Source organism: Anopheles marshallii, chromosome 2 (genome assembly GCF_943734725.1).
Source record: "Anopheles marshallii chromosome 2, idAnoMarsDA_429_01, whole genome shotgun sequence".
In the NCBI taxonomy this organism is placed as follows: domain Eukaryota; kingdom Metazoa; phylum Arthropoda; class Insecta; order Diptera; family Culicidae; genus Anopheles; species Anopheles marshallii.
In genome coordinates, this window is record NC_071326.1 from 86,033,857 (window position 1) to 86,050,944 (window position 17,088).

At 45.6% G+C, this 17,088-nt stretch overlaps 2 protein-coding genes across 2 annotated transcripts; both read right to left on the reverse strand.

The window, feature by feature from the left end:
* Positions 1 to 1,852: 1,852 nt before the first annotated feature.
* LOC128710497 (uncharacterized) lies at positions 1,853 to 12,984 on the reverse strand. The gene is made up of 5 exons (XM_053805552.1): positions 12,560 to 12,984; positions 3,566 to 3,681; positions 2,477 to 3,491; positions 2,276 to 2,404; positions 1,853 to 2,189 (listed from the first exon to the last, which is right to left on the reverse strand). The coding sequence occupies exons 1-5, from the start codon at positions 12,982 to 12,984 to the stop codon at positions 1,853 to 1,855; spliced, it is 2,022 nt and encodes a 673-aa protein (XP_053661527.1).
* On the reverse strand, positions 4,583 to 6,700 carry LOC128710496 (uncharacterized). The gene has a single exon (XM_053805551.1). It carries the CDS (start codon positions 6,698 to 6,700, stop codon positions 4,583 to 4,585), a length of 2,118 nt encoding a protein of 705 aa, XP_053661526.1.
* Positions 12,985 to 17,088: the final 4,104 nt, after the last annotated feature.

Consider the following 17,088-nt stretch of genomic DNA (forward strand, 5'->3'; position numbering starts at 1 on the left):
AAAATCTTGATATTCGAGATATTGCTCCCGGACATTGCATTAGAACTTTAAAACCCTCGATTAGACAAATAAGACATTGGACGTACTTAGAATGATTAAAGATATATCAAAAATAAAAGTTACTGAATCAGTGTAAAGAGCCAAAACTCCAAGTGGCAAATACACTTGGGAAGTGGATCACGAATAAGAAGGAAATATTAAAAGAACATGGAGTACAAGAATTACCTGAAATGATGGAAAAGCTGTGTCTACCTATTTGCATCTTAAATTAATCCTGCAACTCTATGGCAAGTCGAGATTTGAACCTGGAACGAACGTGTTGTTGAGTCGTGAATTGCGGGAGAATCTATTCGTCCGCGATGTAACAGGGACTCCAGTATGCCTTTATACAACAAGAAGGAATAAAGCCGTTCAATACTAAACAGCATTTTTCAGCTCAAAGTCTCTAGAAAAACAATAAACAACAACTAAACAGCATATGAATTTGCATCTCAAATTTCACTACTTTTGATTTTGTAGAAATCTTTATTTCTTTCATTAACGTAACGCTATCCAAATATTGTAATGTTAATTTAATTAGTTTTATTGTGTCCACTTGCATATTGAACGTTTAATCACTGTGCCCTTTGCTATCAGACGGCTCGGGTCGATGGTATCAATCACACAACAACCAAGAATTTAGCATCATCCTATTGTACAACGACCGTGTTCCTCCTCCGTAATCAAACAACGAAATGCGATAACACATCGTCACGTCGCACGCCGGTGAAGGAAACTCGTGGGAAAAGCTGCTCAAGAGAGAAAAACAAGCACCGTTACAGCACCGTGCCTGAATGGGCCAACCGTAAAGGTGGCGTAAATTAATAATTTTCCCCATGTCAACGACACCGTTTGCATCGGCACAAAGCAGAGCATCGTACGCCGAATGCACTCGAAAGGTACATGGAGACGCTTGGTGGCTCTATTAAAGTGGGGTTAAATCCACGCTGCCTATTTCCATGCCGATTTGCAAAATCACTTCGCATACAAATCCGGCAAACACTCGCAGCCCTTATCAGTAATCAATTAGTGCGCTGTGCGGATTTGCTGTGGTGGGGATAGCTTTGTTTGTCCGTCGTGCACACCAGTCGCAGACACAAATAAAAGGAAACATCTCCTTCCAGAACATATCCGGTTGGATTGATGGTTTTGCTTTGCAGTACTGTATATTTTTTTCCTCCTCGGACGGACACGGTGTGGATCAATATGGCTTGCAAAGCACACACGTGGAATAGTAGCAGCAGAACCAACGTGTCTTAACCTCTAATGCTGACGGTTAAAGCTAAAATGTTTGCTGCTAGACTAACGCTAACGCTAATATTTAAATACAAATTGGATTGACATGCACTATCAAGCTATGGTTTTTTAGTGTGTTCTGTTTTATGGTGCCTTACATACAGCTTCAAAACCTTATAAGTTAATCATTGAGCGCACTACTGCAGCACTTATGTCTCACCATACTAGAAAATTCTTAACCTTAATGGGCAAGCTGTTGGCAAGCTTCAAATGTTCTGCCTTTCTCTTTCCCTGTATGCAATTTGCAAGCTATCTTAGAACGTGAATGTAAAACGTGCCACAGCTCAGCTGTATGATCCGTCTGTCTCCTATCACTCTACCCTAAAGAAGTAAACCCTTATAAAGGATTTTAGGTTGCGAATATGACGCGGTGCGCGGTAAGGTATTGTTGCTGTTGCTCATCTCCCCTGTACTCGCTTCGTGTTTGGTACGAACAGAGTTGAGTAAGACAAACGCTGTTATTGAAGATATATTTACAAACTTCCAGCACACATCGGAATCGTCCGTTCCCACAGATTCAGACATTCCGGCTGGATGGTTCCTGCTGCTTGCGGGATCGCTTTAAAGCGCCCCTCTCCGACAGACTGTTCTTGGTGGCGGTCGCCGTATTGCGTCGCTTTTGTCCACCAATCTTCCGGTACCCGGCTGCCTTCATGGCTTCCTTCCCATTGCCGATGTGTCCCGTCGGCAGGATCTGATTGCTGTCGAAACAGTTTTTAGCCGTCTTGATGCGTACCGATTTGTACGGTAGACTGCGACTAGGTGTGGAGTTAGCCGTCACAAACACGGTGTAGTAATGCTCTGGCAGTAGGTTGGGAATGTCCAGCGAGAGTAGATTGTACTCCTTGGTGTAGCTTCTGCGCGTGTGTATAGAAACCGGAAGGAAATTTTATAGCAACCAAAAGATTAAGGGAACGAAGACTACGGAACGAATACTCACAAACAATGCCTGTGGTGGAACTGGGGATGATTGCAGACGTCTCGGTTTTCCAACTCACAGTACGTCGGGATCTTCACGTTATTGATGTAGTACTGTGTTTTTGAAAGCTTGAAGACGTAAACACAGTAACTGCAAAGTAAACGCATGCCAAGTGTTAGCAAAGTCCAATACAATAACAAATCATCACCACCCAACACTCACCTTACATCTTTGTCGGGTGATCGGAACCATGCGATCGTACTAGAGTGACACTTGCGTAGCGCTGACACCTCGAGTATGGTGGTGTTGTGTGGCATCCGTGGCAGATCGAGGAAGTCATCCCTCGAGCTGACGACCACCTGTATCCGATTGAGGCGTGCCGAATCGTCGGCATCATGCACCCGTATCAGATAGCGTTCGCCCGGCCGAACATTTTCCACCTTAATCGTACGCGGATAATACACGTCCCGTACCGGCTCTATGATGCGACGCTTTTTCTTCAACACCTCCAAGCTCACCGTACCGCCGCACGGCGTGAGGTGAAGCTTGAAGAAATTGTTTGGCGAACGCTTCGGAACCTTAAAATTGAACAGCGAAATCCCACCCAACGTGGACAGCTTCCCGACCGCAACCTTGCCCTCGAGCAGTTGCGTCGGGCGGGTACGGTTGAGCTGCACCTGCGCAGAACCCAACAGGAACGATAGGTTATTGTGCTGGGAGTGTATCGCAAACACGTCCACGTAGTACGTCACGTTCGGTTTCATGCCCCGGATAAGCTGCTTGGTACGGGTGCCGGTACACACGATCGTAGTCTCTGCGTCCGCATCCAGCTTGCGCTCATCGCGCGGTCCCAATCGGTGCAGGAAATCGTTCACGATGATTGTGTCGCACGATGGCCGATGGACGGAGTTACCCAATGCCTGGCACAGGGTTCGCTGTCGCCTGCCGGTGCTAACCGCGAGACAATAGTTCATCACATGGATGTCCAGCTTGCTCTTTTCCCACTTGATCATGACGACGTACCGACGACGCTGCTGCTGCACTTTTATACGGGACGGTGCGCTCAGATTACGAAAGGGCCAGCTGCGAAAATCTTCGGCCCCTTTACGATTGTAGCCGAGACGATAGGTACAGCCATCGAGAACAGGACTGTCTGCTAGCTCAACGATCACCTGATACACACCGCGCTGGACGCACGATCGAAAGAACTGGGTCCCGTTGGCTAGGGCTGCAATATCTACATGAAGAAGCAGCATTAAACATACCGAGATGAGGTTCAACGTCAGTTCCCTATTTAAAGCCTTTACTTACAGCGTCCTTCGTACTGCACCCACCATCTAGCAGCCGGGGATGCATCTTCTTTACTGGAGCAACTGGCCGTTACAGTGATGGAAAGTGGACTCGTCTCCAGCAAACGAAACGAGTATCTGTAAAAGCAGTAGCGAAAAAAAAACGGTCAGCGACGAACGTCAGACGCGTGAACTCTGGCACGGATGTCAAGGAAGTAGTTTATTTAATTTATACAGATTTAATTACAGTGATTTGTCACTTTTATGGTGCACTTTTCGGACGCCCTTCTGCGGCGTGGCTGAGTGCGCCACCGAAACGACCCGTGCGGTAGACGATTTATCATACCATAATCGCCCGTATAGACAACTTTATTTGTCTATATAGCTGACGGTTCCAAACTTTCCGATTACGAGCTAGCGTTGCTCCGTTATTTTTTACTTCCCATCGCACGGATCCACTTGAACCGCAGGAACGGTAGTAAATTTACAAGCAAATTTACGTCGGTTCCTGTTTCCGGCTTGGCGCCAATTCCTCTTGTGGTGAAGATGTTTCAACCACCGTTTGCGACTTGTTATTGTTTATCCCTTTTCTAGGTGGTAAATGAACGTTACTTTGGTGTCTTGTCATTGTTTTTAGGTTCTAGAAGAACTATATAAAACTCAAATTTAAATTCAAGATTTGTAATATATTTATTTTTTATATTTTTTATTTATATGTAAAAGTTACGCATCAACTACAGCATGATTGTTTAGCTATCAAAATGGCCGGGCCATCTAGCCTTGTATAATAGTGATGTAAAAATTGCAGTAAAAATTCTTATTAAATTACTATAGCAGCAACGACAGCAATAGCTTTGTATAACACTTCAGTAAATTGCCAAGTATTTAATATAGAATAACCTTACTCGAATCTTTACTCGGTAAAAAACCTTTATCGAATTTTATCTTTTTAAATCTTCCGATTAGTCATCAAAAGATATTCTAATCCACTTCAACTTGATGGTAACTTTGCCTTATAAGATCGCCTGTTAATATTTTTCTACTTAAGCGTCTTCCTGAATTTTTTCATCTTTCGCGATTTTATAACCATTTCACTTGCAGTTCGTTCTTTCAGTTGTAAACGCACTAATAGCTCGTCCCATTTCTTCTCCACAATGTCTCTTAACTGACGCACCCAGCGCGTTGTTGAGAGCAGCTCCAGCAAAAACACCACCCCACACAAACACAACCCTATGCCGTACAGCGCAAAGGCACTTTGCAGATGATCCAAGGTCAGCACAACCTCCGGAGACGCGGCTATAATATCCTCCTCGCTGAGTTCCCGATTACGCCTGATGCGATCCAGTATGGTGACGTTGTAGAGGAAGTCTTTCCACAGCTTCTGCATGATGCCCATATCGATGAGATTGGAGAGGATGCGATTGAACTTGGGCAACAGCGGGAAACCTTTCTCCATGATCATCTCGATCTGCGTCACAAACACGTCCTTTGACAGCCCGTGAACCAGCCCGTAGTACTTGGTGTTGCGCACGTACAGCCGACTCATCAGCAGGGACCGCCTGCCATCCACCACGGCCTGCAGATTGGCGAGCGATGGCTGAAACTCGGACGTGGCGTTGTAGCGCTCGGACACAAGTTGATCGTCTTCGAAGTCGTTTATGAACCAGTCCTCACTGTCGAGTCGTCCGCCGATAGGGACGCCGCCGGCCAGGATCTCCTCGATGGTGTCCACCTGATAGGCGAGCGGTGGATTGGTAAGCACCGTTATCAAGATGCTGGTGTATATGGTGGTCACATTGAGCGCGTACAGCGTTAGTCCCATGAAAAACAGCCGCAGTGCATTGCAGGCCGGTCGATTGTGTGCCGAGATGCAGAGAAACACGCACCAGGTGTTGAGGAAACACATGGACAGTTCCCGGTGGGCGGCGCACTCCGGCAGGAAGTGGGCCACCGTACGCCACACCAGCCCCGAGATGAACAGCACGCACGCGAACAGCTCCCAGGTGCGCACTTCGAAGATGTACAGCAGCAGCTTCCAGCGGGCGTCCGGACCGGCCACCGGCACGAACCAGGTGTGATAGTCCTGCAGGTAAAGCGTCGTCGACCCGAACTCATCGTGCACGTCAAAGTCCGGATTGAAACCACCGGCAATGATGTCGCACTCGTCCGCCCGCATCAGCCCGAGCAGGTCGCTCCAGTTGCCGTCGGGCATTAGTTCCCCCCGGTCCATTTCGCTGCACGAGACGTTCACCTTGAACTTCATCGACTCGCGCAACAAATCGATTATCTGCAGCTCGAGACCCCGTCGACAGTCCAGATCGATGAAGGGTGGTGCGACACGTGTGCAGAGCAGAAACGTACACGTTTCCAGCTGCGGCGGCACCTTCGGGATGTTGATCATAGCCGTCGAGAGTACGCGGTTCGCGAAGGTACCGTTCACGATCGTTGCCACCTTGAGTGCCTTCATCTGTCCACAGTCGGTGGTACCGTGATATGGGTCACCGGTATACACGTGGTAGCTCACAGCGTCGATCGCAAACGCAAACAGCACGTTTACCGAATGATGACCGACGAACAGCAGCATGAGGGCCTGGTTCGCCATCCGCCGGTCGGAGTCACGATCGTTCGGGTTGTTGTACAGCACGACAAACTTGCCGCGCGGATTGAAGGCGGCTGTTGCGCTGATCCGGGCCAGCGCCTGCCGCAGTCCATCAAAGCTATCGACCACAATGACGTAGTAGTCGAACTGTTTGTGGTCCATGAACTGCGTCCTTCGAATGTCCTCGGGCGATGCGGTGTCCGACATAAGCTTCAGCTGAAATTGGGACGTGTCGACGGAACCGTTGCCACCCATCGTGTCATTAACTTCCTCATCACCATCATGGGAGTCGTACCCGGTATGATGCTGCTGAAGGTATCCGAGCAGGATCTCCCTTGCTGGGGAGCTCAAGTTCCGCAGGTAGAATATGACAATGTTTTCAATCTGCGTTGATTCGCGCATATGAAAGAAGGTATGGCTCAGCAGCTCAATACACTGCACACCGGCCCGTGCCGCCATCGGACCGCGCTCGTTCCTCATCCTCACGTACACGATGGCGGTGACGCTGGGGAGAAGCAGCAGTATCCCCAAAAGTGGACCACATAACTTCACAAACATCCTTAATCCACGGCAACTCGCGGTGAACTATTCGTTCTCGATTGAGCGCGCTCGAAACGCAGTTCCGATGCGGCACTTCGCGTTTGATGCGGTCTTAAAACCCGCCCCGACACGTCACCGTCATACGATTGCGTGAATGCAGGTGGATCCACATCCTCGGATAATTATGCCGCATTAGGGCAATGTGGTGTGGTCCGTGGAAGATAAAAAAAAGCCTCCCCCCCTATTAAGGAAATGGTGCAGTCGGGGTAGTGCACTCGTGCACCCAGTTAATTAGGATAGTAACCAACGCGCTGTATGGCTTTCAAATAATAAGCTTCATTATACAAAAATGTCTATAATCACGCGCAGTGCAATTTAAGTCCATCCACGATTATATCGGCTTGAAATGCCTCCACGGTGGTTTAAAGACGGGTTATGGAAACTTCTGATGGGAATATGTTTAATCTACCGCAGGTATGTTAAATCTGTTTGGTCATCATTATCAGAACCAATGGTAGCCCGCAATCAAAATCGATCAAACATTGTGTCCCCAGGGGAATGTTAGACGTGGTTGGTCGTGATACCAATACCCTCGTCAGCCATCTCACCAATCACACCAAATCGGTTCAGTGTGGCCACAAATGGTGCAGATAATACGCAAAATTGGAATGCCTCACCCGTTTGCGCAAACGCTTGTGCGGTACGGTACCGATGAGAGCTAAACAAGGGTCGTTTCGATTTTCCCCTTTAGCCCCTGCGAACTGTGTTTGGGAATTTGAAAGTATACAAGAAAAGGTGCCTTTGCGCCACTATGTATACGTGCTGTACTTTTTAAAATCACTCGGCCACTAGCAATTCATCTCGGCGCACTCGCTGACAAATCATAAATTTTGATGCAAATGGCATCTTCGCGTATGCGCTTTCATCATGTACCGATATCCTCCGATCATTAATTATTGCTCCAAAGCAGGATCGCGAACCGGGCAGACCTGCTGTCGCCCTTCTGGTGACGGCGCACTGCGAGCTGCCGCCACTTTTTTTCCACTCTGGCCACCCTTAGATGGTACCCAGAAGGCCAGACGGACGGGTTGTAGCACCACGGAAAAGGTAAACCAATCCCGTATCCCAAAACCGTATAAGCAGTTGGCGTGTAATTGTAATTGCAATTAATTTCTGTCATGCCACGGTGCAAATGAAGTCGGATAATTTCTCGTCTCCCCGGTACGCTAATAGATGTCAAAGTGTCCGATTCTGCCGAGGCGGTAACACGGTTGAATAATGCCAATCGGCTCCTATCGGATAAAGCCATCGGCGGTGCAGTATGCGGATTGTGTTGACAGTTGAGTTAATTAACAATGAAATGAACATTTTATTTTCAATTAAAAAAACAGTTGGAAGGGTGATGGGATTGATTGCAATCAATTACAATACGCTGGCAAAGTTTGTTTACCATCGTGATCCTGGTCACGGCACCAAAATTAAAATAAAACTTAAATTAAACAAACCGTTTTCGAAACGGGTAGTGTGTATTTTTTTCTGTAATAAGATTAACTAATCAAATATTTATATTATTATGCATACATTCTTTACAATGCTTCGACAAATGTCTCAACAAAAACTTATCTTTAGGCTAGGATAACTAAATTCAACCAGTTCGTGTCGGTTGATCGATTGGGTCGGGTGAACGAGTCCTTTCCATGAACAGCTCTTCCGGACGGAACAGGGAACATTACTTGGCATATTCTAAAGATGCGTCAGCTACCTCCATCCGGTACCTCCAACCGGGTGTTACCGACCCCCTCCCCAGAGAGATCTCTGATGCGTTCCGACTGCAACTTGTGTGTGCATTTACTTTGTGTCTCTGTTGACGTTGCTGTCAAGTGAAGCATCATTTCATCTCGACTCAACCTACCAGCGGAGGGGGATCTTTCTGCACCCGTGTTGGGTGATGTGTATTTTATCATTCCCCGGCCATACCGCCTCCTATCCCACCGTTCACTGGTGCAGTAAGGAAGCGCATCCTGCCACTGGATGGCGCCCGGCTGGCATGACCGATGCGTCACAGCGGTTGCTTTCACCCGTTGAACAATGATCGTTTAATGGAAACGATGGAAGTGTCCTCCGTTCGGATGGCGATTCATTCTGCAAAAATGACCGCTCTCCGAACAGCAGCAGAAAAGAATGTCAACTTCGTCGTCGGTCTCGGTGCCGGCTTCTAAGTAACTGTGTGGGCATTGATGTGTGGACATTGCATTACTGTCCCGAAGGGGCGAAGGTGCTGTGGGCACGTGGGTAAGGGCGTACAGGGCGTAGGATGCTTCAAACCGGGAGATAAATGAACTACTTTCAAGTAAGCGGTATGTCAGTTTGTCGATTTGGGCGATACGCTTCAACGCCCGGATTCGGGTCACTCCCGTCACCCACGAGACGGAAGAAGGGGTAAACAAGGGGAAGGTATCAGATTACTTTCGCTGGTGCGTCTTCCTCTGTTTAGCGGTGGGATGGAGCTGGTGCAAAGACAGCGATAGTGAGGAAGTCCCACTTCAATCCTTACTTTGCTTGCATCATCGTCGTTTCCGTGCGAACCTTGTTGTCGACGATTCCAGGCGCCTTCGCCACTTTGCAGTGGAATGTTTGTTTATTTCAGACAGGGGCCGACGAAAAGGTCCGGTTCGAGGTGGAGTCCATCATTACTGTCCGGAACTTGACGCTGGTCGCCTTGCAACAAAACTCTCGCTTCCCCTCACCATCCGCACAGGCGCTCAAAGGCATGGGGCCGAGAATCATAGGGAGATAATTTATTTTGCTCCCTTTCATCGCTCACTACCCGAAGTTCGCATGTTGACGCCAGCCAGCATTATGTTACAGGACACTGTTGCTGCCAGTTGTGACTGTCTGTTTACCTACGGAAAACGGGACACTTTATAAAGACCGCCTGGACGTGGACGACGCTAGCTCGATTTGGTTGACCACTAGACACAGGTGACACATTGGTTTTAATAAGACCGTGCAATGTTGCTGTCTGTGGGACGATTCGTTGCAGTGGAATTTTGTTTCGGTCGAGTAGAAGATTGATTTAGGAAAAATGCGTCTCAGCCGGCGAGAAGCCTGTCGCCATAATACGTGAGAACTGAGAATCAAAATTCATTACAAAAAATAAAAAGTTAACTATGCTTATTACTTATTATTAAAAGTAATTAAGAATTTGACATCTTCAATAGAATTTCTTATGTCTTTTATGTGGTCTAGAACAATAAAATATATAAATTAAACATTTGGCTTTAGTATTATTCTTCTATTTATAGAATTTCAGCAGAGTTTCTATTTATAAAATATTATTAGAATATTCTAGTTATAGAATAGCAGAATTTTGAGTACATAATATTATAACATATTAAAAAAGTACAAATATAACAAGATAGAATTTTTTTTTGTTTTATTTTTTTTAAATAACCGTCCACGTTCCTAAACTGCCTTATATGCTTTTATGTTAGTTTATTTGATTTGATAGTTATTTGATAAAAATTATTTATTATTTGAGAGAGTTATTATTACAGAGTTATTTGATAAAAATCCTGACGAAATCGTCTAATTCAGCTTCATTATCCTTATGAATTATCTAAAAAAGCAAGTCCTTTTGATTTTACTTTTATGACGTTGAAGCCTCATTCGAGTTTTTATGACCCCTTGCGCATTTTTTCTCGCTGAGTAAGAATAACCATCGATCGTATCGAACATGTTCAGAGGTTCTTCGCAAGGTTCGTGCCATTTTCATCTGTTTTTTTTTTGTCGTATTATCGCAATCGTTTCTCTCTGTAAGTCTTTCTCCTATTTTCCTTTCTGTTTCAAAGCCGCCTATGATTAAATTAATTTATAAGCCTTTGTTTCATATCTTCAGTTAAGTTTTATTAAGTATTGGATTCGTTTGTAACGCTTATTTGCAGACAAACGTACGAAATAAATAAGAGATAATAATGATAAAAAATAATGAATGTATCAATTTGCCCAAGGAAAGAAACAGAAATGTTCTAAAAAGTATTGAATTAAATTTTAAACTTCATACGGAGACCGGTTGGGGATTTGCACGAAAACAAATTATTGTTTCAATGACTGCAATCCATTTTCCAATTGATGCTTCATTCAGTCGCATTGAACGTTATGGTAAAGAGACACAAAACCACGATCGATTGGGAGTGCTGGCAGTGATCGAATTGTTTATTGCGGTTTTGCAGGCCGATTCAAATGTAATAACACGGAACCTCTTTCGGGGCGGAATCTCTTTGATCGCAAACATCATACGGCCAGAAATCACGTCAATAGGTCACGATCAATCGCAAAGATCGAAAAAAAAGATGCGTCGACCCAATACTCCGTTCATGCAAGCGAAGGTTACACTTTTGATGTGTCTGATTTGATGTTTTTTTTCTTTCCACATTTATTTTAAGATAGCATTTCTTCCAAATTTGTATATCTGGTCACAAGAAATTTTATCCTTTCCTGATACTCCACGTATGAATGCGATGAAAGCGCCAGGTTTAAATGTCGTTTTCTTCCGCTATAGACCCTATCATTAGTGTCGGTGGCTCCATACAGTATATCCACAATAACAGTATGGCACTAAAAGCAACCCCAACCTCTATTTCTGGAAGGCTTGTGTTACCCATCCCAAAAAAAGCAAGAACCCTTCATGTATACCATAACACTCACTCGTGTTACTACTGGCGCTCGGTCTGTTGACTGTGGAGGCAGTGTGCAAAAAAAAAAAAAACAGAAACGCTCCCCAATACCGGAAGCATTATAATTGGATACCACCATCTTTAACGGCGTCGCACCAACCGTACGTTTGGTGGAGTTTTTTTTTCAACTTAATGTGAAGTAACTAAATCCAAACCCCATCGCACCACATTCCACCCCCACCACGCTTACTCCATCCAACGGGACTTGCGGGAGCCTTCGGCATTAATGGACGATTAGCATGTCAAACACGAATTTCTTGTTCGTGCCCTTTGACTTGGCGCGGGGCAGACAACTCACAAAAACAACACGCTGAAGTGAAATAAAGCCCTCAGATGGTTGGGTGGGTATACGGGTCGAAAATGATGACCGCGAACTGCCTTCATATAATTGGTCTGTATGAACAATTTCAATGAAAGTGAAAAACATGACCCTCGTTGCGAGGTCGTTAAAATGAAGGGATTATAGATTATTCACCGAAACAAGCACAATATTACGTAAAACGTTCACACAAGAAAACTTTACAAAAAAGGACATTCACATACAGTAAACTTACTATAACACACAAATACAAGGAAAAAGGTGATTCAGATTCATAAATCAGAATAAATCTTTGCACTGAATGAATGAATCTGAATCTTTATTCCTAAAATTCTCCCCATTCCCCTCAAAGGGTTATTTTACCAATTCACCTGGAGGTGCATGATTTTTTTGAGAATCGATTTCTGATTTTAATGACTCCTCGCGGTTCATATGAATTACCCTTCTCAAAAGAATCATGACTTTCAACACTAATTAATAATATTTGTTTTTTTTTCAAATAGTAATAAATTAAATTGTTATATTTTAAATCGGATTTAGAAATAAGACTATCAAAAATATTAAAAGAAGTAAAAAAATATTTTCGCACATTAGTAAAATAGGAAAGGAAAAAATATATCTTCAACTGCTAACAGTAATCGATATAAAAGCCAATAAACTATCTATTCAACAATATAATAATTATATATTTAAGAAGCGATTTTTAATCAGAAGTAATTTAAAACATAATTGCACTATTAGCATTATAAATAAATACTTCTAATTAAAGAAATTTAAAGCATTAAAATGCATATTCCAACTAAAACACACTTCAGTACTAACCTTCGGAAGTTGAACCTAGACCCGATAGTGGAAACATTTGTACCGCTCCCAGTATCAATGTCATCGTCAATATCAACGTCGGCCTCATCCTCGCCAAGTACCACGGTGCGGTCCTCCATCAGCACCACCGTTTCGTCGCCCGATCGTACCGGGGCCCGTTCCGGACCGGGTGGAACCATGGCCTGCGTCAAATCCTGCAGACAGGCATAATTCTTCGCACCTCGTCGATGGCCGGCAGCGTTATATGCCGGCGGTGCGAACCCCTGCCGATCGATGGTGGACTTGCTGGCGGAAGGATAGCTGTGCCGATCGGCACCCCGTACCGCACCGTACGCCGGTCCCACCAGTGCACCTGTCAGCAGAAGCACGTGCACCACGATGCTGACGGCGATGGCGACGGCCAACGAGACGACACCGGTTGACATATTCGTGCCGGTTTGCTCTCTAGGCCTTTTCGTCGCTAGTTGCGACTATTTCCTGGTTGATGGCTGGCTGAATGCTAGACTGGTCGGACTATGGCCGAAAAAAAGCTGGTAAGCTGGGAGGTACGCCGTACGGCCGTTGTGCTGAAAATGGAAGCAAGAAGTGAAATATGAATCTCGCAGCAATAGACGACGCCCAAAGACAGTGGTCTGGCAGCGAAATCACGAAACCCGGTAACGTGTCGATGCGTTCGATGCTAGAACAACGTCCCCGGACGGAACCCCCTCGGTCTGCTTGCTTGCCGATTTCTCCGCCCCACCAAGACACGCTTTGAAATACGACCCTGGGAAGATCTAGTTCGCATCTTCGCTTAACGCCATTTGCTAACATCTTTTGACACGACAACAAGTAGGCCAAGTAGACGGGTTTAAGCGCTAGAACAGCAACGCCGTGCGTTTGACGTTTGGTTTATGTGTATGGGCCATCGCCTAAACAAGAACTCTACACCGTGCGCCTGGAAGCGCGACAATTTCCGTGTTTGGGGTTTTCTTCCAGATTAGTTTACTGTGTCCCGATCTATGCCGACCTTCTCACCAGTCACGTCGAAACCATGAAGTGCGTACGGAGGCGGATTCTACGACGCTTACATTTACCGAGAAAAATGTCTCACAGACAGTCTCACACGCTCACGGACAAGAAGCTCATATTTTGAAACGCTTAATGGGTGTTAGTTGCCTAGGAAGCAGTACGCGTACCCCGCGAATGACTTCTCCAGCCCCGGTCCCGATCGTGACACTGGATTGACCGACGGGAGTTGTATTATTTAAACGTTTTTTTTTTTGTTTCTTTATGGGAAAACACATACGGTACGTGTCGTTTGCGGACGTGCCGTTTTGTGCTGGTGAGCATGAATTAGCGACAAAATTATTTATGAATGAGCGCGAACGGCGATTAGACGGTAGTGGTTCCTTTTCGGGTGCATTGCTTTCTAGAATTGGTTAAACATTTGCGCTTAGAATTCGAGGTCGACGCAAGCGGCTCTATCGAGAGGAGGGCTTTTTTATTTGTTTTGTTTCGTTGCTGTTTTGTTTATTAAGATCGCGCTGTGGGTGCCGTGGGTACATATGTTAGCTGCCATTATATTTTCCACCACATTATATGTTCGCACCCGTTAGTGATACGCGACCGTACGCTTAGACCGGGTGCGTGACTCATGGGACCGTAACGCAAAAAGTAATTTCGTATGTGCATTATTTTTCGCCCCGAGTACACCGAGTGACGAATGCTGCGAAAAGTGCATTCGAGGCCACAAACAAAACGGCAAACGGTTCTATTATCGGAAGCAAATCAGAATGCGCTTGTCGGGGCATATTTGTAGCTGAAAGTTATCTTTTTTTGTTTCCACTTGGATTGACGCTCGAAGTACAGTCATTGGGAGTGTATTTGAACAAAAAAAAGATAAATAAGGGACAACGAAAGAGGACTAAATAAGGGTGATCATTAAGGACTATTTATTTTTTTAGCAAAACAAGTAAAAATTCAAGTGCGAAATAATGTTTAATGCAAAATTGGAGATTCAAGCTCGAATATTTCTGTATGTATAATACTTCTGTTCTGTTTGCTCGAGATTCAATTATTGCAATTATTGCTGTAAAACTACATTTTTCCACGAATCTAGCAGTAATACTATGCTCATGTAATACGGGTTGCCTAATGTACGGCGCATACAAGATTCTTTGCCAATTCTCTAGCCCAATTCAATTAGCCTGTCTCACTTCTACAACTAAAGGGTCTAGCTAGAGAATTGTAAGAGTACCTTTAGTACCAGCAACATTTAATTGATCAATTTTGGTCGTTTTTGTTGTGTTTTAATGTAAAGAGATCGGGTAAAATAGAGATGATTAAAAAAGAAACAATTATTTGAAAAAAACTAGAGTTTTAAGGAATTATTTACAGCTCTAATTAACATTAAAAAGATTAAAGACAGCCGTAAGAGTCGGTTATTGCACAAAATTGTACGAAAGTAACGACAAAGTAAAAAAAAGGCAAAATCAAATTTTATTCCTTCGAGATCTCGGCATCCGAATAAGGCCAATTTAAAACAGTGCATTAACCCGCCATTTAAGAACATTCCCACATGGATAACATGCTTTTGCTCTTTTTTGTCAAAATTTGGCCAAGGGAAATTTCCTGGTCAATGATTCCGTTCGATACATTGTGAGCAATATATAGAGCTCCCTGAAGTGTCATTTTCCTCACAATCTTGAACTTTCCATATCAATGTGTGACAAATTGCAACAATTATGGCGCTTCGGTGGCAGATTGAATCCGCTACGATTAGAGAATAAGTTTTTTTTCCTGGAAAATTCCACCCCTAACATTACGCTGCCTTAGTTTCATAGCGTTTTCCTCGGAAAAGGATACATTCGAAAGAACTGCTCCACGGCAAGGAGGAAGCACGGTTCAGCGAATGGATTGTGCGACGATTTCACAATTGAACCCTTATGCGGCATAAAAACAATTCCGGGAAAGCGTATCAACAAACATCCCGTCCCACCTTTGGCCTCGAAAAACTTTCCAACTCCCTTCCCCATCCCTTCCCAGGGTTCAATGGCGAAAATCGCCTCATCGACCCCTGCCGTAATTGGAGCAGGGTGATATGTATTGCGTCGGGTGTATCCGAACAGGTTCGGTGTACATAATCGCATAACCAGCGTTTCCCTCCTGCCCGTACCTACCGTTTCGTGCGATCGGCCACCCTTTTGTAATACAGCCAGGGGGGTTTGATTGGGCAGGGCGTTGTTGTCGCCGTTGTTTGTCACTCGGAAAATCGCCAACCGAGCGGCGTACCGCGTGCCAACGATCCAATCGGTCTGTTTCCACACGGCCTTCAAATCAAAATCGATCTCACTCTCGCAATTTCTTAGAAGCATAAACAAATGTACACACGTAAACTCACACACACACACACACCGGTACACACTCCCACACTTCAGTTTCTCTAAGCTCCTGCCTTGGTGTTGGGGGAGGGTGGCAAACACCACGTACAGGCTAATTGCTCGTGAAGCGAACCGATTCCAAACGATCCGCGTGTTGACCAAGATGTCCAACGATGTTCAACCGGACCGGTTGAGGGTTTTTGCCTTCGGGCCGTCTGCCTTACCAACCGCCCGAACAGAAGGCAAGCAGCGGTGCTTTGCGGGCAGGAGCAAGCCGGCCCCGTAATCGGGGTGAAAGACAACCTTTACGCCTCAGCACCGATAAATCATCGTCATCATTCCGTGGCGTACGCGACCAAATAGAAAAAAAAGCACACGACAAGCGGGCGCGATAATCCGGTGCGAGGTTGGAGTGAAAAGATGTAGCCACCCCAAAAACAGATCCACTGGCCCGGTATGCGGGCCGCCCGCCTTGTCGCCCCGTGTGACGTTTCGAACGCCAATCGAGGGACGATTAATTTGACACCGCAGTCGATTAGCAGGTGATCAGCGAAGGGCCACCACTTTTGGATCGGTTTTCTAATCCAAATGTCCAAAAGGACACGAGTTTCTTCACCGCTCGGTCGCGGACACGCGGGCGCGCTAATCGCAAGCCGATCGATCGTCTACCGCACGCACTAATCCACACTGCAGCTACACGCTGCTGCACGGCGAGGGACACGCCACGGTGGTGTTAAGAGGGCGGTGGCGTGTGTTGAGTGATCAGTACCGCCCAGCCCAACCCGTATCGTCCGTGTACGAATGTGACCATACTACCGTCTGCACGGTGTGCACCATCTTCGGACCGTACCGGTTGTTGCGGAAAACAGCGCACGTACCGACGACCGATCGTATTTGGCTAATATATTGTCTGCCGTGCGATAAATCACGCAACGTTCCGAAACCGGTGAACCCAACAACTGCCTAGAAGTCACCGATCGCCGTATGGTCGTTTTAGCATTTTTCACCAAACAAAAAAAAAACAAACACCCCAGACCCGAGGGGAGAAGGTGGATGAGGGGGGAGGGAAAACCGGGCGGGAAAATCTTACACTTACATGTGTCCCGAACCGAGCCCCCGAGAACAACGCGCCGCACTCCCGCTTTTGGGGCGATCTATTTTAATTGC